The sequence below is a fragment of the Watersipora subatra genome, chromosome 1 (assembly GCF_963576615.1).
Source record: "Watersipora subatra chromosome 1, tzWatSuba1.1, whole genome shotgun sequence".
Taxonomy (NCBI): Eukaryota; Metazoa; Bryozoa; class Gymnolaemata; order Cheilostomatida; family Watersiporidae; genus Watersipora; species Watersipora subatra.
In genome coordinates, this window is record NC_088708.1 from 48,603,169 (window position 1) to 48,628,843 (window position 25,675).

At 34.2% G+C, this 25,675-nt stretch overlaps 1 protein-coding gene across 1 annotated transcript in view; it reads left to right on the top strand.

Annotated features, from left to right (window-relative positions):
- LOC137396336 (leucine-rich repeats and immunoglobulin-like domains protein 1) overlaps positions 1 to 25,675 on the top strand; it is a 56,595-nt gene that overhangs the window by 5,707 nt on the left and 25,213 nt on the right. The window contains exon 2 of the mRNA XM_068082567.1: positions 17,212 to 17,370. Within this exon, the coding sequence (XP_067938668.1) occupies positions 17,212 to 17,370 (159 nt within the window). The remainder of the gene's footprint in view (positions 1 to 17,211; positions 17,371 to 25,675) is intronic.

Genomic DNA, 25,675 nt, shown 5'->3' on the forward strand with positions numbered 1-25,675 from the left:
ACATTGTATATCACTCACGCTTTTTGAATAGATACTTATTGAATGCACACACGTATTCTGTGTTTAGGTCAAACGATGAATAGCTTTTTTAGCTAAGAAAACGTATACGTTTAATAAAAACAAATTTTAAGACGTTTTAAACATTCAACATTCCGACGTTGATTCAACACGGAATCAACTTCGGAAAAATATTCGTCACGGGCTAGCCGGGTCACGCACTCAAGGATTTTCGCCACTCACATACAAAACAACATGCGATTTTTGTTTTGTATGTGCGTGGCGAAAATCCTTGTGCGCGTGGCCGGGCCAGTCCGCGCTATTCATCGTATAGCAGTATAAATCAAATTTCACTAAACCTTTAGAACAGTCGTTGACAAAAATATTTTGCCGACGGAGGTAATAACGACGCTTATGAATTACGAAAAGTTGAGGTTTACCTCTATGGCTTGGAATAAAGTGATTTTCTAAAGCGATAGCAACCGTTTCGGTAGCCGTTGGGCAAAAAACAGTTCGTTATAACAGTGTTGAATTCGAGTTATATAGAGCCATTTATCATTGCGTGGGAACGGACCAAGCAAATCCAGTCGAGTTAACCATGTGTTCGCTATATCCGAGGGCGAGTTATCCATGTTTCACTGTATATAAGTACTATTGTAAGCTTTTAATTCTAAAATATTCTACATTAAAAAAATATATTAATACTAATTTTAAACTTCAACCTCTTTAGTAAAAAACAATAGAAAAGTACATTTTGTTGTGATTGAAATGCACAACCTTAGGCATGTTAGGATCCATGGCAATATATGGAGTGTATTTGTCATTCCCTGTTATTGTTCATTTACAGTTGTAGTTTATCGTGTCCTTGGCCTCATATAGCCATGATAGCTCAATTGTCAGTGTTTGAGATGGTAAGTTAGAAGTGACTTAATACCAGCTCTCAACGTAACACACAGCCTAGAAACAAGGCTATAAACAATTATTATAGTATTGCTTTGTTGTGAAAAGCATGTTTCTTAGCAACCAGTGTAAACAAATTGCGGCGTCCTGCAAATCTTAAAAAAAAGCTGAATGTTTAATGTGTAAAGTTTGATCAGTTTCTTGCTACCCTCATGCTCCTGTAGCTACAAGAAACCACTTTAGTCATAAGCAATATACACGGAGTGCCATTACCAAGAGCGGATAAGTCTTCTGCGTCTGAAATAAAAACATTCCACTAATATCTTCCTATAGCTACATACAATAGGACAGATAGGTAGAATATACAGTAAGACGGATAAGTAGTATATACAGTAGGACAGGCAGGTATAGAATATACAGTAGGACAGACAGGTAGCATATACAGTAGGACAGACAGGTAGAATATACAGTAAGACAGATAGGTAGATTATACAGAAGGACAGGCCGGTAGAATATACAGTAAGACAGATAGGTAGAATATACAGTAGGACAGACAGGTAGAATATACAGTAGGACAGACAGGTAGAATATACAGTAGGACAGATAGGTAGAATATACAGTAAGATGGATAAGTAGTATATACAGTAGGACAGACAGGTAGAATATACAGTAGGACAGACAGGTAGAATATACAGTAGGACAGACAGGTAGAATATACAGTAAGACAGATAGGTAGAATATACAGTAGGACAGACAGGTAGAATATACAGGAAGACAGATAGGTAGACTATACAGTAAGACAGGCAGGTAGAATACACAGTAGGACAGACAGGTAGAATATACAGTTGGACAGACAGGTAGAATATACAGTAGGACAGACAGGTAGAATATACAGAAGGACAGGCAGGTAGAATATACAGTAAGACAGATAGGTAGAATAAACAGTAGGACAGACAGGTAGAATATACAGGAAGACAGATAGGTAGACTATACAGTAAGACAGGCAGGTAGAATACACAGTAGGACAGACAGGTAGAATATACAGTTGGACAGACAGGTAGAATATACAGTAGGACAGACAGGTAGAATATACAGAAGGACAGGCAGGTAGAATATACAGTAAGACAGATAGGTAGAATAAACAGTAGGACAGACAGGTAGAATATACAGGAAGACAGATAGGTAGACTATACAGTAAGACAGATAGGTAGAATATACAGGAAGACAGATAGGTAGATTATACAGTAAGACAGGCAGGTAGATTATGCAGTAAGACAGGCAGGTAGATTATACAGTAAGACAGATAGGTAGATAGGACCAAATATGTTACAATTCATGACTAAACAGTAGGAGAAACAAAAACAAAACTGTCCAAGGAATTTGACATTTGTTATTTTTCAACATAAACAGAAATACTCAAACCAAAATGTCACAATCGACTTGCTGTTGACATTACAGCTATTAGGACTAATTATAATTGTGTCAGCATAGATGCGCTGCCTTGACTATGTTTTATTGTGACACCTGCAGTGGCCTGCCTTTGGTTGCAATTGCGGTTGTGGCTGACTCTGTGGGGAAGTTATTTTTCAGGTTGTTGGCATTATTTTCTCATTTTCAGTAGTGAATACTGGTAGTCTGTCTTATTTGTTAATGGCAGACAAGAGGCAGTCACAATCTAATCTATCGAGTTCATTCTTAGTAAGATCCAAATAGAGCTTTGCATTTGTAGCACACTAAATAAAGGGGAAAGTAATAGTTTGATCTGCATAACCTGTAATGCTTAGCTTGTACTTCATAGGACATTATGTATACAGTCATACTTCAACTTACGAGCTTAATGCGTTCCGAGACTAAGCTCGTATGTCAATTTACTCGCATGTTGGTGCAATTTAATTATATATAGAACAATTAAATATATATTGATTGGTTTCCCTACTCTAAAAAAAGCAAATAAAACACTCAAAACAAGATATTGTAACAGAAAGAGCATGTTGGTTATTGTTCTTACGTACTAAATGCTTTCAAAAAGCAACAAATAAAAAATAATGCAAGGAAATTCATTAAAATTATGGATTAATTAAAATGTAAAATTAAATACATACAATAGCAGTTAACACTCGCATTTGCCAGGGAGGGAGATATAAGTTATCCTTCGTTACAACATTTGACTTTGATAAATTTGGATTTTATCAAAGTGTTAAAAGACAAACTTATAAGCAAACCTAAAAGCAAACTTTCATTTTCAACTAAACGTAATTAAGATTTCTTCGGCGTTTATAGTTTGAAGTTTCTCGCTGGTTAGCGAGAAATTTTTCTTTTTTTTTCGCTTTCACGACTAGCTGGCCGTTTTAAAATAAACCTATCTAAGGACGTTTGCCTTTGTCGCCCTTGCAACATGTTGCGATTAGGACGAACACAGGTGTCGTCACAAATGGTTAATGCACGACCACTAGCCAGCTTGTCCGAATGTCTATTAAACAGTTTGGATAGATAGCGCCCGCCTTTTTACATAGCATCGTTTCAGTTACGCTGTCACCGGCCAATTGTTTGTCCAATGCCACCAGAAGTCGTGAAGATCGCTGCACCGCTTAGAAACTATGGTTAGTCCTTTGCGAACTAAATGCCCTGAATATAATCCTTCTGTTTGATAATTATGAATGTATTTCTGTCATATTGCCGAGCTAGCTCAATCACGCATACACATCTCGCATATTTTTCAATATTTTTCCGTTTAATATCAATTGTTATCATTTGCTTTTTCTTTGTATTATCTTTCATTTTACTGGCAAACTTTCGGTCTACGCACAGTACGTTTAATTCACATAATTCTGCATAGAAAATCGTGCACAAAAAACACGGTACAACAGTATAACCTGAGCAGTTGAAAAATACAGAGTGATGCTGTTCTCATAAAACACCTCCGGTATACTTGGCAACTGTCTCACGTGCTCGTATCTCAAACATGGCTCGTATGTTAGTGCTAAAACTTGCTTGAAAGTTGGCTCATATCTCAAGTTTCTCGTACGTTGGAGCACTCGTAAGCTGAAGTATTACTGTAGTGTGTAATGTATAGCTTGTACTTCATAGGACATTATGTATAGTGTGTAATGTATAGCTTGTACTTCATAGGACATTATGTATAGTGTGTAAAGTATAGCTTGTACTTCATAGGACATTATGTATTGTATATAATGTATAATTTGTACTTCATAGTGCATTATGTATAGCGCGTAATGTATAGTTTGTACTTCATAGGACATTACGTAAAGTGCGTAATGCATAGTTTATAATTTATAATTTATGTTATATGGTGTAATACAGAGTGTTTAATTCATAATGCGTTATGTATAGTGTGTAATGTATAGTGTGTAATGCACATAGCACAAGCATTGCTTGTAACTGATATAGACTAATACAACTAATGTATTGCAATATGTCGCATAGATAAAGCTGTGTGTACGTGCATGCGGCCTTCTTCATACTTAGGTTTTGCTGTTGATAACCTACTGTATGATAGCCTACCGCAGAGACCTACTGTACTTGATCTACTGTAGAGAGCCTACTGTAAGTGGCCTTTTGCAGAAAGCCTACTGTAGGTGACCTATTGTTAAGACTACTGTTGGTGACTTACTGGAGAGAGCCTACAGGAAAGAGCCCACCGTAGGGAGCTTACTATAGTAAAGAATTCAATGTAGGACGATCATGTTATTATAGTAAATACGGTCAACGTGACCGATATTGTCTCTCTTGTCAGCACTCTTGGGTGGCCTACTAGTTCAGGTTTACTTGCATTCTTGTTCAAGCTTGGCCGTATTGTTTACCCTTTAGCAGAATAATGTTGCTACTTGGGCTATATAGCATTGTATATAGCTACTAAATCGGTTTTTTTGAAAATTTAGTTTTTTATTGCATTTAAACCTTAACAAACAACCTATCTGACGTATGACATTAAATTGGAAAAAGTATTTGACTTAACGTACAAAGTAATTCCGGCATAAAATCTCTAAAGTTTTTTGAAACATACCCGTTTTGTACATTAGTACATATGTACACAGAACTTTTTTTACATAGTTTCATCCTTTGCTGTTTGAACACTATTAACCTTTTTACCTTACCTTTCCTATTACATAACTTCTTTTGTAGTTTTACAATCATAATTCTTAACAAGCTTGAGAAGATGAGAGGTAAACAGAAAGAAAATTCAATTCTTTTCATAGAAGTAAATCAAAAGATTATAAAAAAACATAAGCAAACACTTTTGTAATAGGTAGCTATTTTAACAAATCTTCAAAGCTAACTAAAAATTACCTCAAAAGAGAAAGTAAAGATGTTACACACAAAAGATAGATTAAGTTGGTGGAAGAGGAGAGACTAAATGTGACTATTAAAAACCAAATTTCTAAAATATAAAATAAATTGTGTTCATTTAAAGTTCACATAATAAGGTGGACTAGCTTTTTTATCCCTATATGTATCTAGCCACTGCCCGACTCATGCATCACCAAGATTAAGCCTTCATTCACCTGCCTTTAATATCAAGGTGACGGTGATATGATGATACAAACCATTTTTTATTAATTATTACTGTATGAGTTAGAGCTCTTATAAATAATTTAATTTTTACTTTAAATTTTTGACACATTTGACATAATGTTTATATATTTTACTTTATTGGCAATAGTTTCATTTCAAATAGAAATGTTTTTTAAATTATGCCATACAACAATAATAAAACAAAAAAGAAAAAAGGGCAACGTCTAGCCATTGAAATCAAATAAATAATTTGACATATACATGTAGTGTTTAAAATACCTTGTTCTACTGAAAGGATGGATATTAGATAGATGATTGTTGAAGTATTTGATGTATTTGTTTTAGTGCTATATATAATTACCAAAAGTGTTTACCTATTATTTTTTGAGCTGCCATATAGCAGGATGCACCCTACAGGTGTCATATTAGATTCAGTTAGCATGTTTCAGTTTTTTGAATAACAAAAAACTTACTATCTTAACTTATTTACGTGTATGTTATGTAGTTTCTTCACTTATTCATCAACCGTACAGAACTCTAGCTTACTATCGAGTAAGTTAATTACGCGCTACCAATCAAACAGAAAAACTAAATCACAGAGACACCCTGGAGTCAGTACGGAAAGTAGGGAAACATTTTTTAAACATTTTACGCTGAATTACAAGACTTAAACTGAACGTTTGTGAACATAAACGCAATAACTGTTAACATTCTTATACAAAAGGTATAAATCTGACGATGTGAAATGTTAATAGGTATACTATTTTTTCAAGCTCTGCTTAGCCTGATAATAGTACCCATTTGATAAAGTTCAGAAATACCACTTTGGCTAGCATATACAGACGCTACCCTACTTACAAACATTAGTTACGAGCGTGTTACGAATATCCAAGATTGTGTAAAGAAAAACGTAAATACGAATGATGTTGTGCGTAGGTCAAAAATGTTGTACAGAGATGCTGTAAGTTAAATTTTGTATTGCGTGTCTTTTTCCGAGAAGTGCGGTTTTCAGTAGTACTGTTTCTTTCCAGTTGTACACATCTTTATAGAGCCTACTGTTTCATTATTATTTAGGGTTTTTAAATGCGGTACAGACCGATATAAGTTACTTATACAAGCCTTAAACATGCTTACTTAATCCGTAAACATACATTCTGTACAAAAAAAAGAACTGAGTCAACTTATGAACAAATTGGCTTAATGAACGGTCATTCAGAACGTATCTCGTTCGTAAGTTGGGAAGTGTCTGTACTCATATAAAAGATCATTTAATCTTTGCTGTTATTACAATCATAGACCAAAATTGTATGACTTTAATAATCTTTAAAGCCACTTGTAAATTACAATTGCTAGGCAATAAATAATGAAAAAACAGCAACACCTTATAAACAAATACAACAAATTATCTCGCTCGTCAGTTGGGGAGCGTCTGTATAAGTTAATTATGCAGACTTGCTACACAGGAAATACTTTTTTGTATATTTGTACGTGTTCCAATATGATATGGGGCCTACCTACTGTTTATTTCTCGTATTTCATCTTCAGCATGGAGAGTTTTAGGATTATTATAACTGAATGTGAATGTTATGAAACTGAATGAAAGCTAACGTGAAAAAAACATAGCCAACGGGTTGTGACACGCAGTGTGAGGTGCTTGCTGTTTGATACATAAAGCTGCAGCAAAGAGGATGTGACACACAATGTAAAGTGCTCGCTATTTATGTACACAGAAACATCTTTTGTTGTGATATTTTTAGCATTGAAAGATATTATAGCAGTTTTACATAGAAGTTTTTCTATACATCCATGTCAGTTTTTTTTTAAATTAACTTTTTATAAATGGCAAAAAGTGTGTTTTATTTTATACCATTATTGATATAGAACAAACTTTCTGCTTTAGTTTTTATCAATATATCCGAGATTATAATATTGTAAAGTGATATGAGGAGAGGTTTTAGGGTACAGCGAAGTCTGGCCATACCACTAGAGATGTAGGATGGTTTGGTCCAAACAGGTCAGACTTGCTCTGCATGAGGACAGAAAACTTGTACAGTACTAATATTGTTCGAGCCATTGAAAACCACAACATGATAGTGAATTACTGCCATTTCTGATGCCCTAACAATTAGATGCACTCATTACCACTGTGGAAGGATACTGTTACAAGCATTGTTATTCGTTGTAAAGCTGCCTTCAATCACGGGCTAATAGAGCATCCTTTGATCTAATCAGTAAATGATATCTAGTCAGCGGCTGCGGAAGGTCATTAGTGTAAACCAACCTCTTGCTAATTTGTGGACTTGTTTTTTGTTTGTTAATGTTTGTTAGCAAAATGAAAACATATCTATATCAGATCTAAACCCACTCGAAAATGAGCCTGACAAACAAACTGAAGTTTTGTGTGAAATATTCATGAGCTGACTGCCTACATCCAAATCTTCTCTAAGAAATCTGTTAAAAGCTATTACAGTTTCTTTAATAATAATTTGACCTATATACTGATTTGTTACAGAACACTTACTAAAATCTTTAGTAAGTGTTCATAGTACAAAGGTGTAAAAGTTATAGCCAATGACATAACAAAGTTCAGTTATACACTGGAGCATTAGCAGAGTTCATCTATTGCACTAACTTAAACCATAACTGCCACGCACAACTTCTATCGTTTTTTTAGGTAAATCAAACAAGCTGATTCCGATTTTGTGCTCAAAATAAAGATTGGTCCACTAACCTTCAAACTCATGAAGGCTTTTTTAAAGCGCTTTAATATCGGTCTCGAAAACAACACGATCGGCACAACAAGCTCTGCCCATAAATATGTGACGTATGCTAGCTTTTCCCATGACCAAACGAGCGGAGCGAAGTTTGAGAGTTTTTATGATAAATGCATGTGCACACAACTTACGAAAAATTATTCATCAACAACGTCGCAAACAAATTTAACTATCGTTTTGTAGAGTCGTTAACGTATAATAACGATACAGAACACATATAAGCCTATTTAAATATGTTACCGAGTCTTTGTAAATTGTTGACAGTCTCTTAAAACTTACCCATCTGATCGGATTATACACAAATAGACAGATTAATTTGGCCGAAAATCGTCACAAAATGCTTGAAAAGCTTGGTTTAATAAAAGTTAAGACCGGCAAACGAAATGCCCAGTGACAGAGAATAGAACCATTAAGTCATGCGCATTTCATGAAAAAATAACGTGCACATTTCACCAGTCTATAGCAGTGTCGAATTGCCAGAGGTTTCTGTAATTAACGTAGAAGTACAGAAATCATGTCTTTTTTGCCGATTTCAAAGTAACTGACATTTTGGAAACGTTTGAGTACTTTGGTATTCTAACTGATGTCCAAAGCAGTGAAAGTAAAGGAAATGACGACGATATTTTTTCCTAACGATTCTTATGAGATTATTACAATATTTAATTATAAATTTAGATGACTATTGATGTGTAACAGTCACACTAACAACTTCGATGATGGGTAATATGTTACTGTTATTATTTTTTGTAAATAGTTTTGTTAAATAGATTTTCTAAAAATCTATATAAATATCACAACTTCTTGATATTGTTAGCTATGAAGTTTTGAGATGTAAACAAAATTGTGCATTGGTTTTCTATTATTACTGTATTACTATATTAATAATATTGGTTATTCTAATAATATCAGTGCATTTTACTTCTAATATTGGCCAATATTGCATTTCTCCTATTGCAGGGGTAAATATATAAGCATATAATCTTTTCCTTTCATTATTGCTGTTTGTTGTATATGATAACACCCACACCCAGTACATTACAGCTACCATTGCAGTTATTCTATTGCGCTGCAATGCCATTTGGCTGCTAATATTTCATTTTTCAACCATCAGTACCCTTTTTTTTCCAATATCACTTTGGTCGTGGGCTGTATGACAGGGGAATTTCTAGTATTATTAATATATTATTAATATATTATTATAATATTATTATTATGCTAAGAAGCTATAACAAGAGCTGTTATGTTGAGGGTGCTTGCGATTCCTTTGGTGAAGATGGAATATGAACTGGGTACGTGTCAGAGATCTGGATTTAGGAGAATCACTGTAGTTATTGTTTTGGTTGATGTAAATGATGGTTCTAGGACAACTGCTGGTTTTTTTAGATAGTTGCTTTTGTAGGACAGCTGCGACCCTCTTGAATAATAAATGAAAAAAATATTTATGTTGCTTGAAATTGCTGCACATTTTTATTTTTCTGCTCAAAGTGAAATAATAATAATTTAGAACAAAAAGAGAAGTATAAACCCTTTATTTACCCATAGTCACTCCATCGGTATCCGGACACACTCGATTCACCCTCGACATGGAGTTATCCAGGAGGCAGTTTTCTTACAAGGGCAGTTTTCCTAGGGGAGTAATTATCTTGATGGCAATTGTCATCAATGGGCAGTAGTCCAGAGAGGGTAATTTCACCAGTGGCAGTTGTTCAGATACCGCACACAATAATCAAGAAGTGTAAAGCTCATTGACAATAGATATGTGCATGAGTGCCGGCGCTTCAGCAAACACCATAGCCTGAGATCTTTATAAAGATGTTAATGAATCTAGACTTCAATAACCAAAAGTATGTCTAATAACAAATGTCTTTGCGCTAGAAATGTTTAATGGAATTTGTTTATGGATCTTCCATGGAGTAATTATTGTGTCATTTGTCACATTTTGCTGAAAATGACATGTAGAAGGTAACCCCAAAGAATGCTTATCTAGTACCTCCATTACATTAGAGATATCTGTTCAACATTTTGTCACTCTTCCTTTGAAATATATGTAAAGAATCTAGACAAACCCCAAACAGCAAAGTTTTTTTATCATCGGGCTTATGCTAAAACTGATTTGTTTTTCTCTTTGGTGCCCTCTAAGGTTGCCAACTACGCAACTTCACAGCTGTCTACTACATTTATAAATTTCAAATATTGAAAAAAGTTGAATCGGACCTTGTTATATTCCTGGACGGCTGTAAATGTGAACTTCTTATATTTTGATACATTTTATCAAAAGATTAACCAGCTGGTCAATAATAGTTTTGATGACACTCCAAATGTTACAATAACAAAGTAGAGGACAATGGATAGGCTAAACACAATAAACCGGAACTGTTTAACAATACATCACTAAAGCCGACCAAATGCACATCAGTTGGCTATGGGCCAGTAACCATAGAGACCGGCACATAACGATGACAGGTATAATACAATTTTGATTCTGTACATCTCTGGCAAAGTACCTAAAACAACAGTGCAATTGTGTCTAAAATAGCAACATTGGCAATTGTGTCTGAATAGAGACGCTGTTGTGTCTCGAATGTTTATACAGAATTTCTAACATATCTAAAAATAAAGTTATTTAAATATCTAGGGCATACCGTAGTCTGAGCCAGTAAGAACATTTTACTGGTATTGAACCACTGCTTTTTTCAAGACAGTAAACTAAATTTATATACTGTTTACAAATATATTAAAATACTGTCATATCAATTTAAGCTTTTACTTGTATTTGAACTTTATTCATCAGCAAAAATTGATGGGTTGTTAGTTAGTTATGTTATACACAACTAATTTGTGTCGGCAATCCCTCAAAGATCTAGTAGAATAAAAATAACTTCTGCTTAGCTTACTGCAAGCAGAAGTTATGTGCACCTTTTAAAGAGCATTCTTACACAAACAAAAGGCTCTGTGATAATGGTTTGTCAAGTGGTAAGGAAACCTCTATGACTGAAGACATGGCGAGTTTTAAGGTTTGATGCCATTCCTGTCGCCAACAGTGACCTTTTCTTGGGAACTGAACCCTAACCTGTTATTTGCAGGCCAGGTCTAGACCACGAGTTAACTAATTTAAAATGGCAATAGAGAAAAAGGCGTGACTTTCTTTCGGTCAGCGAAAGTGCTAAAATTTCCATGACATGCATGACTCGCATCTTGCAGATTTGGAGTTGTGTTACCGTGCGAATTAAGTGTTTCTATGGACATTCACATGATGGGGGTTGATTCCAGCGCCTTGTTGAAAAAGTGTAAGGAATTGTACGCTATAAGTTAATAATTAACGACGCAGTTAACGATGCAGGCGTTAGAAACGCAAACACGAGAAACTTGATTGAAAAAGAACGAAGGAAGTATCGAAAAAATGTTTAAAATTAAGTAGCTAGCGCAGTATTTTAATGCGCATCATTCACAAGTGCTGTTTCCATAAGTCGCAAGCATGATGGACTCGATAACGTTTTGCGAATCGCAAAACTCAATTAGCTTTCGGATTCATAACGTTTCCATGATGCGATTAACTAGCGAATTGGCTCAAATTTGCAAATCATGCGTGTCATGAAAACCTAGTGATAGCAAATCATAACTGTTCTGTTAGCCTTCTGAGAACACAAACAGTCAGCTCTTTAAACTCCCGTCAGCATTAATACACCATTTATTTGCTCAGGTATAGTCATAGATATAGTAAACCCTAGATTGGCGAATAGCTATCAATACAATGGAGCAAAAGTGAGGCCTATAATTGGCTGTTGTTTTCACGACGTTACGTCGTAGTGATGTGCATCACAGCATCAAAGCCTTCAATTGAGCAATAAGTTTAGTAGTGGAAGCACGCTTGGCATGCTAGTTTTTAAGTCATAAACATAACAATAAGACCAAATTCTTAGTGAAATGTCATCAGAAGAGACCACAACACCCCAGGTATATCCTGAATTGCCCATAACAAAACAGAACTTCAACTCAAAACAAGAAGTTCTCAACAATATCATAAGCTATCTATGCAGATTAAAGACACCAAGCTGAAAGCTGCTAGTGGAAAATAATAGGAAAATCATCATCATTTCGTCATTGGTTTTGAGTCAGCAGCCAAATCTGTACATGACATTGCTCAATATCTTTTCAGCAACTACCCTTACATCAACTACTTCCTAACCTTTAAGATCAACCAGGATCACATTGAGATTCTGTTTTCCACAATACGATCTAAGGGTGGCTATAACAATAACCCGGATGTGCAGTGCTTTAGATCTGCACTTCGAGCACTGTTCACAAAAGCAGATATCACACCAAGTCCCAATGTTAACTGTATTGATCTGGATGTGAGCAGGGCTGAACAAACTGGCCAACTCCTGCTACATTCTCTGGCTAGAAAGAAAAAGAAAGAAGAGACAAAAGCTGAGAAAGGTGAAGATGAGGAGTTCGGTGATGAGGATTTTTTTCTAACTCAAATGTGATGAGCGTATCAAGTTCTTGACCGATGTCGAAGTAGTGGGAAGTAGAAATAGTGATGACATAACCCTAATCTCAGTTAAAAACAGAGGAGGATTGGTGACCAGATTGATAGGCCAAATATGAATTGCTGCAGAAAAGTGCCTACGTTCACACATGGAGAGCTGTGGTATCACACAGAGAGCTTTTAAACAAGTAACATCACAGACAGTAATATATATGTCTTATTACATAACCTCCATCAAGGTTTTACATGTACAGTGCATGTCAACAGTCTACTCGAAACTATAGTAAATCGCTATACTAAAATCAGAAAACGCTATGCCGCTTCGAAGCAGGAATCTAGTTCAACCAACCTTAGACAAAAACTATCTCGTCTAGTTATTTTCAGTCATGTCTAATGGGTGTTTAATACAGTGGTCCAGCTTAACTGCTTCTAAACCTCATTTGATTCATTAGTTTGTTATTAGTTTAATTTCTATTTGGTCAATCTTTGTATTATCAATGATATAGACGCTTCTAAATCATTGGTATTATTCATTACCATGTGTGTAAGATTCTTGCCTTTCTCATCCAAAGTCATTACAGTCATACTTCGACTTACGAGCTTAATGCGTTCATAGACTGAGCTCGTATGTCAATTTACTCGCATGTTGGTGCAATTTATTTATTTATAGAACAATTAAATATATATTGATAGGTTTTCATACTCTGAAAATGCAAATAAAACACTCAAAACAATATATTGTAACAAAAAGAACATGTTCGTTATTGTCCTAACTTACCACATGCTTTCAAAAAGCAACAAATAAAAATAATGCAAGGAAATGTGATTAATTAAAATGTAAAATTAAATACATACAATAGCGGTTAAAGCTAGCATTTGCCAGAGAGGGAGAGATAAGTTATCCTTCATTACAACAGTTGACTTTGATAAACTTAGATTTTATCCAAGTCTTAAAAGACAAACTCAAAAGCAAACCTAAAAGCAAACTTTAATCTTTAACTTAACGTAATTAAAGTTTCTTCGACGTTCATGGTTTTAAGTTTCTCGCTGGTTAGCTAATTTTTCTTTTGTTTCGCTCTCACGACCAGCCGGCCGTTTTAAGAGAAACCTATCTAAGGGCGTTTGCCTTTGTCGCCCTTTCAACGTGTTGCGATCAGGATGAACACAGGTGTTGTCACCAAGGGTTAATGCATGACCGCTAGCCAACTTGTCCGAATGTCTATTTTTTATAGTCTTGATAGATAGCACCGGCCATTTTACGTAGCATCGTTTCAGTTACGCAGTCACCGGCCAATTCTTTGTCTTTTATCCAAAACCTGAGCAGTCTCTCTATCAGTGGTCGTGAATATCGCTGCATCGTTTAGAAACTATGGTTAGTCCTTTTGCAGACTAAATGCCTTGAATATAATCCTTGTGTTTAATAATTGTGGATGTATTTCTGTCATATTGTTGAGCAAGCTCAATCACGCATACATCTTTTGCATATTTTTCAATAATTTTCCATTTGATATCAATTGTTATCATTCGCTTTTTCTTTGCATTATCTATCCTTTTACTGGCAAACTTTCGGTCTACGCACGGTACTCTTAATTCACATAATTCTGCACTGAAAATCACGCACAAAAAACATGGTACAAAAGTATAATCTGAGCAGTTGAAAAATACAGAGTGATGCTGTTCTCATAAAACACCTCCGACATATTTGGCAACTGTCTCATGTGCTCGTATCTCAAACATGGTTCGTATTTTAGTGCTAAAACTTGCTTAAAAGCTGGCTCGTACCTCAAGTTTCTCGTACGTTAGGGCACTCGTAAGTTGAAGTATTACTGTATATAAGTTTTACATATTTTCAATAAAATATGCAGTCTCAGATGCACAAACTATGGAAAAATTGAGCAGTTTTTAGAGCTAAGTCAATAGGAGTTAATAGATCAGCTGATTCGCTTTGCACATCACCATGACGTTGTGTCATGCTAATTATAGGCCTCACTTGTTTTGATTATTCGCATATCTAGGGTTTACTATATCTATGGGTATAGTATTGCATAACTCTCCACAAGCTTTGTATTTAATCTGTGTAGCAGTTTCGCTAAACCTTCAGGTCATGAGAATTATAAAAATTAAGTTCACATTATAAAAAATAATGGAATCAGATGGTCAGTTATTGATCAATATGAATACTTTAACAGCACACCTCCTGAAGTCATTATCTACATGTAAATCTAAAGATGTATCCTTCCAGCATTTGAAAAGCTATACAAATCATCATTCCTATTTATTTATGTTGCACAACCCACAAGTTTAAACCAGCAACTACAATTACGGCGACTACTTTATGTTGTTAATAAGGACTAGCACCCTCCATTAAAAGTAAAAGCTCACAAAATAGAAACTTACAAGTATGAGCATGATTTTAACACCAGAACACTTACACTGCTGTCTAAACTAATTGTATTTATTCTGTGAATTTCGTATATAATAAGTATATAAATTGAAGTTTTCTTGATTGACCTTCAGTTTTTTTGTCAATTTAAGTCTGAGTATGTTAAGCCAGAGAAGGCACTTATGCATCAGTATAGAATATTCCTACCTGTGATTAACTGGGTTCGTTATGAAAAGGCAGTCACATAAATATGAGAAAGTGAGTATGCATGAATGAAAGCTTTATGTATTTTATGAATTTTTTTTAATATTTATTCTTTTTAATTTTCAATTTTTTTAGCGAATGTTTTTTTACCCTGCAAAGTACTGGAGCTGCGAGAGCTGAACCGCAAAGTAGAGAAGGACTACTGTACAACTGTTTTATGAATTTTACCTGCAAGGGCTACATGTAGGACTATGCTTGCAGTTTTTGACATGCCAACATCATATATGATTGGAAGCAGATTTTTAGCATCACTGGTTTTGATCTGAAGTGCTACTTAATGATTTTCTGACCGTGTGATACTCGTTATGTACAGGCTGCAGGTAATAGACTATATGGGATGTTATTAAAGGGAGATTACATGCATAGATTCTGGATGTATTTACGCCTAAATGAAATTGCTAGCCTCCGCATCTTCATTATTGCATCAACCCATTTAAGATTGCTGCTAAACGCAATATGATTTGCTTCTTTATCTACCTAATCAAACCTTTTCTTACATAGACTAAATTTTGCTAGACGTTTATCCATATGGCTGGGTAGGTTTGGAAACCGGATCACTCGTACATTTATTTTCATGTAATCAACTACATTGTTTTCATTCACATATTCATGCCAAAGTTAATATTCATATTTTAACACAATTATTTAAAACTTATCTAAGGAAGTTAGATATTTTTTCCTAAGAATACTAAAAGAACAAAATTTATGTGAAATGATCCCAACTACATTGACTGTATGTTTATATAAAACACATATCTTGTCCATAGCTGACTACTCTATCAAATTTAAGGTAAAATGTTATGTTATTGTCATAAAAACTGAAGATGCAAAATTAAAAAAGAAATTTTATATTTTAATAGAAACATTTTAAATAAAATTGAAAGACGCAGGCAAAAGTGTTTAGAGAAATAGGAAGAAAATTTTTGTTACCTTATTAACCAAAACTAATTACAATCAGATGATATAATAAAATAATGATAACAAACCAAATCTTAAATCTAAATGCATGTTTTACATGGAGCAGTGTTTAAACTACAAGGAAAATTAAAAAAATTCAAATTTGGTGTTTAGCTGGCTAGCTCACAGGCAGTCACACAGTACTGTTTTATTGGAAAATTACAAAATACATTTTGTGTTCAAGTAATAAGATTACTTGTGTACAATAAAAATACCGAAAAAATAATGTTTGCTTGTTCTAAGTTTAAGTATCAAAACTCTTTTTGGTGAATCAAATCATAAACAGCCAATGTGTGCGGCTATTGTAGAGCTGCGATATTAACTTGAAGACAAGATTAGCAAGAGGTTGACCAAGAGGTTACAACTCTTGGTCAACCTATCCTACCAGAAGAGACCACTAAAATGAATTGAATTAAGGAGTTCATTGAATTAAGATTTGACATGTATTTATTAACCATTAAATTTAATTACAAATTTTCATCTCACATTTTATAAAAACATCTTTTGGTGAAAAGTTCATGTTAATTAATATTTTATTAAAGAAACAAACAAACTTCAGTCAAATATTTAATGATTTATTAATGTTATTGTGTAATAGAAATTGCAGCAAACTTTGAGTTAAAAATAGATAAACTAAAATGAACAGATAAATAGGCCAAGACTTAGGACTGCATAGTTATTGTCATGTTATTATTAAATATGTGTGAACAATTATTTATTTATGGTAATGTATTTTTAGATATTCATAACTTCTTGATCTCAGCATGTACTTTTGAAGTACAAGGTTATTTAAATTAAAAATTTAATAAAAATATTGAGAAAGCTATATAAAGTTGGTTCATTTTAATTTTTGAAAAATATTCAGCTCTATCATTTAACAACATTATTATTATTGGAGTTGTCTCCTTCTTTAGGGCAGACAATTAATGGCAATGCTAATGGTGAGGCGTGCTATTTTCCCTTTACCTATGAAGGACTGGTCTACACCACATGCATAGACATCAACCATGACAAGCCTTGGTGCTCAACCACTGCTGACTATAATAAGGACAAAAGATGGGGAGAGTGCCTGCGTGAGTACACATTCTATGTTAGCTAAGGTCAACAAATGCGAATAATAGCAGCAGACTGTGTATTGAGCAGCAAACTATTGATGTTAAATGCTCATGCCAACTGACTGCTACATTGCTCAGTTGAAATAGGTTCAGCGTTGTCTTATTAAGAGAAAATAATCCTTGATACCAAATGTTTGGAATACCAGTTACCAGTTACCAGCAACTATTAACTTGGTAATAGAGGCTAGTCACTAGTAACTAGTTACTACTAACTAGTAATTAGTGACTAGTAACTATGTAGATATTAAAAACTACTGATAAATGAATTTCAAAAGGTAAAATGGCAAAATCATATGAGAAAAGAAAAAAAGCGTAAAGAATCTAAAACGCTTTGTGAATTTATAACAATTTTATTTTAACATGGTTCAAATTTTAAAATAAACATCTGATCATTAATCCTATTACAGCATGCTGTTCAATTGACATCTTCACCGAGTTTTTTTTTATAAAAAATATTTTTGTTAGAATGAAATAGCTATCTGAATAAATAATATCTAACTTTCAAATTAAACTACTTTTTATGTCTAAACTATGATTTAACAGCTGCAGAACACAAAAATACTTTGCTGGTTTGTTATTTTGATAGAGTCTACCATAATGCGTATCCATATTCTGCATATCTGTAAAGATGTCTTTTTCAAGCTTGATCTTTCACTGAGCTAACCTCTGTTGTTCAGTACTTGGCCAACAGTTTCCTCACTTTTATTGCCACTCATAAAAAGCTATCTTATCAGCTGGCTATGCTTTTCGCGCCAGCCGGTTGAATGGTCTCATCCGAAATGACCAATTATATCCCCAGCACGACTCATCAACTATTTGGTAATTCAGGCTTTCTATCCAGCTTTAGTCGAGAATTTTCCATTGCACTGACAACCTATATTCCACCTGTACAGTTATACAAAACAAGCAAGAAACAATCACAAACAATTTACACTGATCATGAGTGTAGAAATAAAATAGCTGAAAGGTTTACCAATCTGATCTAGATTTGTCATAAAGATACTCATAGAACAGTCAACCAAACTCTAACATAGGTTATTATTTATGAAACAACAAACATAGAATGCCACTCAAAACTCTGTACCACTCATTTAATCATAGCCTTTTTTCAAGGCTTTGGAAATAGACTTCTATAGAATTTTATATTCCGATGGTGTGTTGTATAAGGTGCTTGGATACACACACATTTAAGTTCCGTATAAATTAAACAATTTCATACTGTGCAGTATCTAGTTTAAAAAAAATTTATATACTGATATACATGTATATAATATAGCTCTTTATACTAAAAATGACCAATTTGAACAAAAAAAGATATTTTTGAATAGTTGCTTCCAAATAATAATATTACATATTTAGAACTGGTATTGCTGAACATTAAAGTTTTTCTTTTTACACAAGCATACATTTCTAAGTTAGCTAAAATAATTATATTGAATAAGTATATTGAATATATTGTATATTATATTGAATATAAAAGCTTGAGCTACAGTAATTCAAAGGTAAGTCAAAAACATATGCACCCTAAATCTGGTGTAACGAGGACAACTGGGTTCAAAAACTCAACCAAATTGTGAGTGAAACTGCTTTATAATCGCTAAGTTTCCATGATTCGCAGTGCTTCGATGCAGCCCCCTCCGAAGTCGAAGGGATTGTACGTTTACATGCTGTGCAGTGGTTTTCAGCAAATTAGCCAGAGAAGAGAAATTGTATAAATCGAATCGCTGGATGGATACATGGAATTGATCATGGACACCGAACGTCAGAAACGGTCTTTTTATGCTTTTTTCATCATTATACTTTTATTTGCAGTACACATTCGCAATGTTTTACAAACCTTAACACAATTTTTACAAATAAATATATTTTTAATAAATATTTATTTAAGTAATAAATTATTTAAATGTTACTTTAAGACTTGCCACCTATTTTTCGAAAAGTGTTGGCATCAATAACAAAGTCCAGGAAAGGAATCACTTCATCATCCTTGTAAGGGCAGACCATAATTAAATTTAGATGAAAAAATATCAGAAGAATAGCAAAAACAAGATAAGCAGGATAACTTTTGTACTAGTTTATGATGCTCAAAGAATCTGTCTCCAATTGCGCAATTGCTGTTTTCTTGTTGCGGATTTGCACTAGCTTCACACTGATCAGTGCGCAGTGATTTCAGTGCGAAGACGCCGTTTCCAAGACTTGGAGAGAGCGCAACTCCGAAGTACTGTGCTTCATGGAAACGTGGTGATTAAGATGTTTAAAGGATTGTTACCTGATTTTTTTCAAGTTTTTTTTTCTTATTTATTTCTTAATTAACAAATTTTTAAAAGTTCAGTACATATGTTATTATTTATTACAATGCTACAAACGAAGCAGTTGATGAAAGCGGAATTGAAAGCATTGGTAAAAATCACGGTTCTTAATTTGGTAGAGATGTTTCTCTGCTGTTTTGCTATCACCTGCTTGACTTTATTCAGATACCATAACGTCTTTGTATGCCATGTTTTTTCTTGAAACTTGATAAACATCTTTTTTTAGCCTTACAGTTTTTCTCCAAAATGTCATCGCTTTGCTGTTCATCAAACTGTTATTTCATCTTCTGCGCATGTAGCGGCATTATCTTTTCCTATATGGGCATCTCAACTGTCCTGTCCTGTGTTATCATGGTGTACAGTGGTGTATTTTTTGTCATTTAGATTAATCAATTTCTTTCTAAACTTTCACTTTCATCCCATTGAGTTGTTACTAGAGTTGCCCCGATTATGGTATCGGAATCGGTATTGGTGCCGATATGGGTGGTAAGTATCTGAATCGGTATCGGCCGATCTTTTCTGAAACTATCTGAAACTTCCGATACTTTTTACAGATCAACTATTTTGCAGAAAACTGTATTTTAGCCTGCTACACTAATAAAAAATCATCAGCTGCAAGCTCCTTACTTTTACCTAATGAATTTCGGGTCTGTCACACAATTTATTTCATGTATATAGCCTGATCAACACAGCTGAGGAACCTTTTATGCTTTAGTCAGGACGTAATCACAAAGTGTGGTATTTCCCAATTATAGCGATAGGATTTATTGCAGCCAATCACGAGCAAGATAACAAAGATAGGAGACAAAAACGCAGTGTAATATTTCTATTTACAAGCATTACAAAAATAATTTAAACAGTCGTTGCATAAAGTTATCTGTCACTCTCTTGATCCTGATGATACAATGTATCGTTTTTACCGTGCAAAAAACGGTAGCCCAGTGGCTTATCGGTATTTAGCCTGTCTTCCATCATCTGTGGCAAGTGAGTCTCCCCTTCAGTTCGACTGGCTACATTGATAATGATAGAAGAAAGATACTTCTTACTGAGAAAATTGAATCACTAATGGTAATTAAAACGTACGTTGATTTGCTCTAAACTTGTACAAGATCAGCAGTTTATCCAGCAATAGAAGAGAGACTTTGTTATCACAGAAAGAACTGTACCACTAACAATAATTACCTTTATTTACAAATTACAAGAAACATGGACTGTTGTGTTACTACATGCACGGTATGTCAGTATGTGAATATGTATATACATGTATATTTTTTTCCATAAATACAAACAAATAAATACATTAATATTTATATTTTTTTGCATTATGTTTATATTTGCATAATAAAATGAACAAATATCTATGTGACACAAAAGATCTGAATCGGTATCTGAATCGGATTATTTTTCAATAAGAATTGGTATATCGGATCATTATCTGAATCGGCCGGTGAATTTAGAATCGGGGCATCTCTAATTGTTATCCTTCATATTTTTTCTTCATCTTTTACGACGAGTAGATTCACCGATTCCTCTTTCTCTAAACATTTTGCCTCCATCTTCTCAGTTATATTAGAACTTTTCATTTTTTCTTTCACTGACCATGTCTATCACTTACTTTTTTTAACTTTTATTTTCTCTAACCTCAATATATCTAGTCCCACGATATATCTAGTCCCATATTATATCTAGTCCCACATTATATTTAGTCCCACTTCATATCTAGTCCCATATTATATCTGGTCCCACGATATATCTAGTCCCACGTTATATCCAGTCCCACTTCATATCTAGTCCCATATTATATCTAGCCCCACATTATATCTAGTCCCATGTTATAGCTAGTCCCACGATATATCTATTCCCATATTATATCTAGTCCCACGTTATATCTAGTCCCACGTTATATCTAGTCCCATATTATATCTAGTCTCACGTTATATCTAATCCCACATTATATCTAGTCCCACATTATATCTAGTCCCATATTATATCTAGTCCCACGATATATCTAGTCCCACTTCATATCTAGTCCCATATTATATCTAGTCCCACATTATATCTAGTCCCATGATATATCTAGTCCCACTTCATATTTAGTCCCATATTATATCTAGTCCCACATTATATCTAGTCCCACATTATATCTAGTCCCATGATATATCTAGTCCCATATTATATCTAGTCCCACATTATATCTAGTCCCACGTTATATCTAGTCCCATATTATAACTAGTCCCATATTATATCGAGTCCCATATTATATCTAGTCCCACATTATATCTAGTCCCATATTATATCTAGTCCCATATTATATCTAGTCCCATATTATATCTAGTCCCATATTATATCTAGTCCCATATTATATTTAGTCCTCCTTCATATCTAGTCCCACATTATATCTAGCCCCATATTATAACTAGTCCCATATTATATCGAGTCCCATATTATATCTAGTCCCACGTTATATCTAGTCCCATATTATATCTAGTCCCATATTATATCTAGTCCCATATTATATCTAGTCCCATATTATATCTAGTCCCATATTATATCTAGTCCCATATTATATCTAATCCCACGTTATATCTAGTCCCATATTATATCTAGTCCCATATTATATCTATTCCTCCTTCATATCTAGTCCCACATTATATCTAGCCCCATGTTATATTTAGTCCCATGTTATATCTGTACTATATCGGACCAGGTTATACCTGGTCTACGATGCAGATAAAACAAAATGAATGCATCGTTCAGTCATCTGTTACACCTCATGATATGTTATGGCATTGCCTCATGGAATTTTGTTTTTGGCTTTATAGCTACATTACTTTGGACAACATTTCATTTGCTTGAAGTAAAGTTACTCCACCACTTTGAGTAACTATAGAAACTTTTAGGTAGAGTTTTAGTCTGACCAACCTAATATATCTTGAGCATGCTGCTGGTATAGCTGTTGGTATTTAGTGAATTTGGGTTACTAAAATCACACTATTTAAATAATATTTACCAGCAATTAAAACTAAATGACAAAGAGTATATAACTAAAATAATGGTGAAATCAAAAGCCAGTGCTTCCTCAACAACTCTCTCAGTATATTTTAATAGAGTTAATACAGCTCAATATCACAGTTGTCTCACCATGTAGAGCATTCAACATTATAAGATTATAACAAATGTTTGACTCAACACATTTACAACATCAGCTACAAGCCTCTCAGAACATTCTTGGTTCATAAGTGAGAGCGAAGAGGTCAGTTAAAAATAAAAACCAAACGCAAATAGAAAATATAAACTAAGTTGAGTAAAACTTTCTCTTGTTCATGTTAGATTAGGTCTACTTATATCTATCACTACCTCTATCTCCACCACCACCTTTATCTCAGCCAACACCTTTATCTTGACCACCAACTCTATCTCCACCACCTCTATCTTCACCACCAACTCTATCTTGACCACCACCTATATCTCCACCACCAACTCTATCTCCACCACCTCTATCTTCACCACCAACTCTATCTTGACCACCACCTCTATCTCCACCACCACCTTTATCTCCACCACCACCTCTATCTTGACCACCACCTCTATCTCCACCACCACCTCTATCTTTACCACCACCACTTCTGTCTTTGAGACTACGCCTTTTTGTCTGAATGTTATTAAAGAACCAATAAAATTTTTGTCATAGATTATAACGTTGTGATGGTATTTTTTGCTTTTTGCTAAATATATGTTCTTCAAATTATAGATTTGTTTTTTACATTGATTTTTGTATCCTCATAATGCAGTAGTCCTAATACCGTATATAAAGCAGATGTTATATCGAATTAAATTTATATGTAGATATTTGATTTTACTTTAAATACCAGAACTATCTCTACCAACAATAATCTTAAAGTTGAAAACATAAATGTTCAGAAAATTTTATTTGTTAAATAAAATAATATCTTTTAACATTTTAAATATTTTTCAAAGAGTTGAAAATTCTGTGAGTTTTTTGTTCAGGTTTATTAGTCGTGCTTTGTGTACAGTTATATGCATGTTCTATTGAGGTAAAGTATTTAAAAAGTAAAACTATGACATATTTGTATACACTTACACACATATATTTCTTGTTGTAATTCTTTACTGGTTGCTATGTTGCGCAACAATTCATTAATTAATTAAGAGTTGTCTCGCCTTTGGAACATCTGTTCATTGATTTACGCATCACCAGGTGACGAGTTTGTTGATTAACTGACAATCTGTATGCACCTGTAATGAGTTCATGATAGTAGAGGCTTTAATTAACTATTCAGCGAGATTGATGTTTAACCTCCCTTTGTCTACCCGCAATCAGAACATCAGGCAAAAGCTGTACATCTGGCTTTTAGTTTAGTAATTATACCACACATTCTTGTAGATCACGCAACATGACAGGTGAAAAAATATAAGTATAGCTAACAACTTTGTTAGGAAATGCATATAAACACTGTCTGCATTAGTGCTGGGCACGAGTACTTCTTGGCCAACGCATCTTTCGGGTATCAGGTTTGTTGATACGGGTTTTAATGTCAAAATTTTTTAAACATCAGATATATATTAAAAATTACAATGTAATTATAATTCTATTAATTTATTTATTATTTTATACTATTTTCTATTGACCGATATTTGTGCTCACAGTGTTAACAGGCGGGTTGTTAAACAGTGCTTAGAACTCATGGCGCAATAGGCTGAGTTTTTGTCCACTCTACTCGACGGGTTCATGTACCGAAACCCAAACTCGCAAATCAAAACCCGAACCTGCAAGATCAAAATGCTCAAAATTTCTATTACCTGAGACACGAGAGAAGATAAGCCCGCGAGTTCAACGAGTTTTATTACCCGCGCCCAGCACTAGACTCTGCATGACTCGAACACTCATGACTCTCTGGCAAAGGCATAAGAAGCTGGTATGTCAACTAGCTATAAAGAAGACCCAGCGATTCATGTGTAACTCTCAAAAAATTTAAAAGACCTCATGCATCTATTTGAAATTTTTTTTTAAATACACTACAACACAAAAACTAGTTCGATGGACTTAAAGTGACCAGTGCAAATGTGTTGATAGTTAATATCCGCATTAGCTCACATGTTCAATGTATTGATCTCTCTTCCTCGCTCCCTCTTTCTCTTTCTCTCTCTCTCACTTTCAATTGGTCATTTCGACATAAACTGCTTAGGGTTTAGGCTTTACCACTGGCTTCAATGCAGCTCTGTTTTTTGCCTGTTTGGCTACTGTACCAGTAGAATGCTATCAGAAGTTGCCAACACAGTTGCTCCATTGTTTCTGAGTTACACCAAGGCAGATGGTTGGCTGACACCCGTAGTGGTTAGTTTGTAATAATATCTTTTCATGCCATCTGCCAATTTTCACCAAATGTCTCACGCCATGTCAACCACAGCAGACGCATCCTATAAACAACTTTGCATTCGGCCCTTTAACTGACCGCATAAATTTGCATGTGGTTTGTTCTACATATATATTCACCTGTGCAAAAATTATGAACCCATGCTTAGGATTGCAACAGTTTCATGAATCTAGAGTTATGCTAAAAATCCAAACTTTCTTTATGAATAGTTATTTCTAAATAGCTACTGATAGTTCAATATTTGGAATGAGTAAAACTGTATAACCAGATATTTACGAAGTGACCTCGCAACAGCCTTCAACATCTGAAGATTTGGTTGAGAAACAATGGTTTTCTTATCCAAGTAAACGAAACCGAACTGCTTTGGTTACGCTCAGTTATGTTAAGTTGGACATGTATGAAGTTTGTATATATCAGACAGTTTGGTGCTAGCTAACCCAATTGTAACAGGCTTTCAATCAACATGGTTTATTCACAGTTTTTATTTGGCAAATATAAAATAACATAAAAGTAAAACTGTTCATTTAGAAACCATATTAATTTTTAGATTGCAACTTT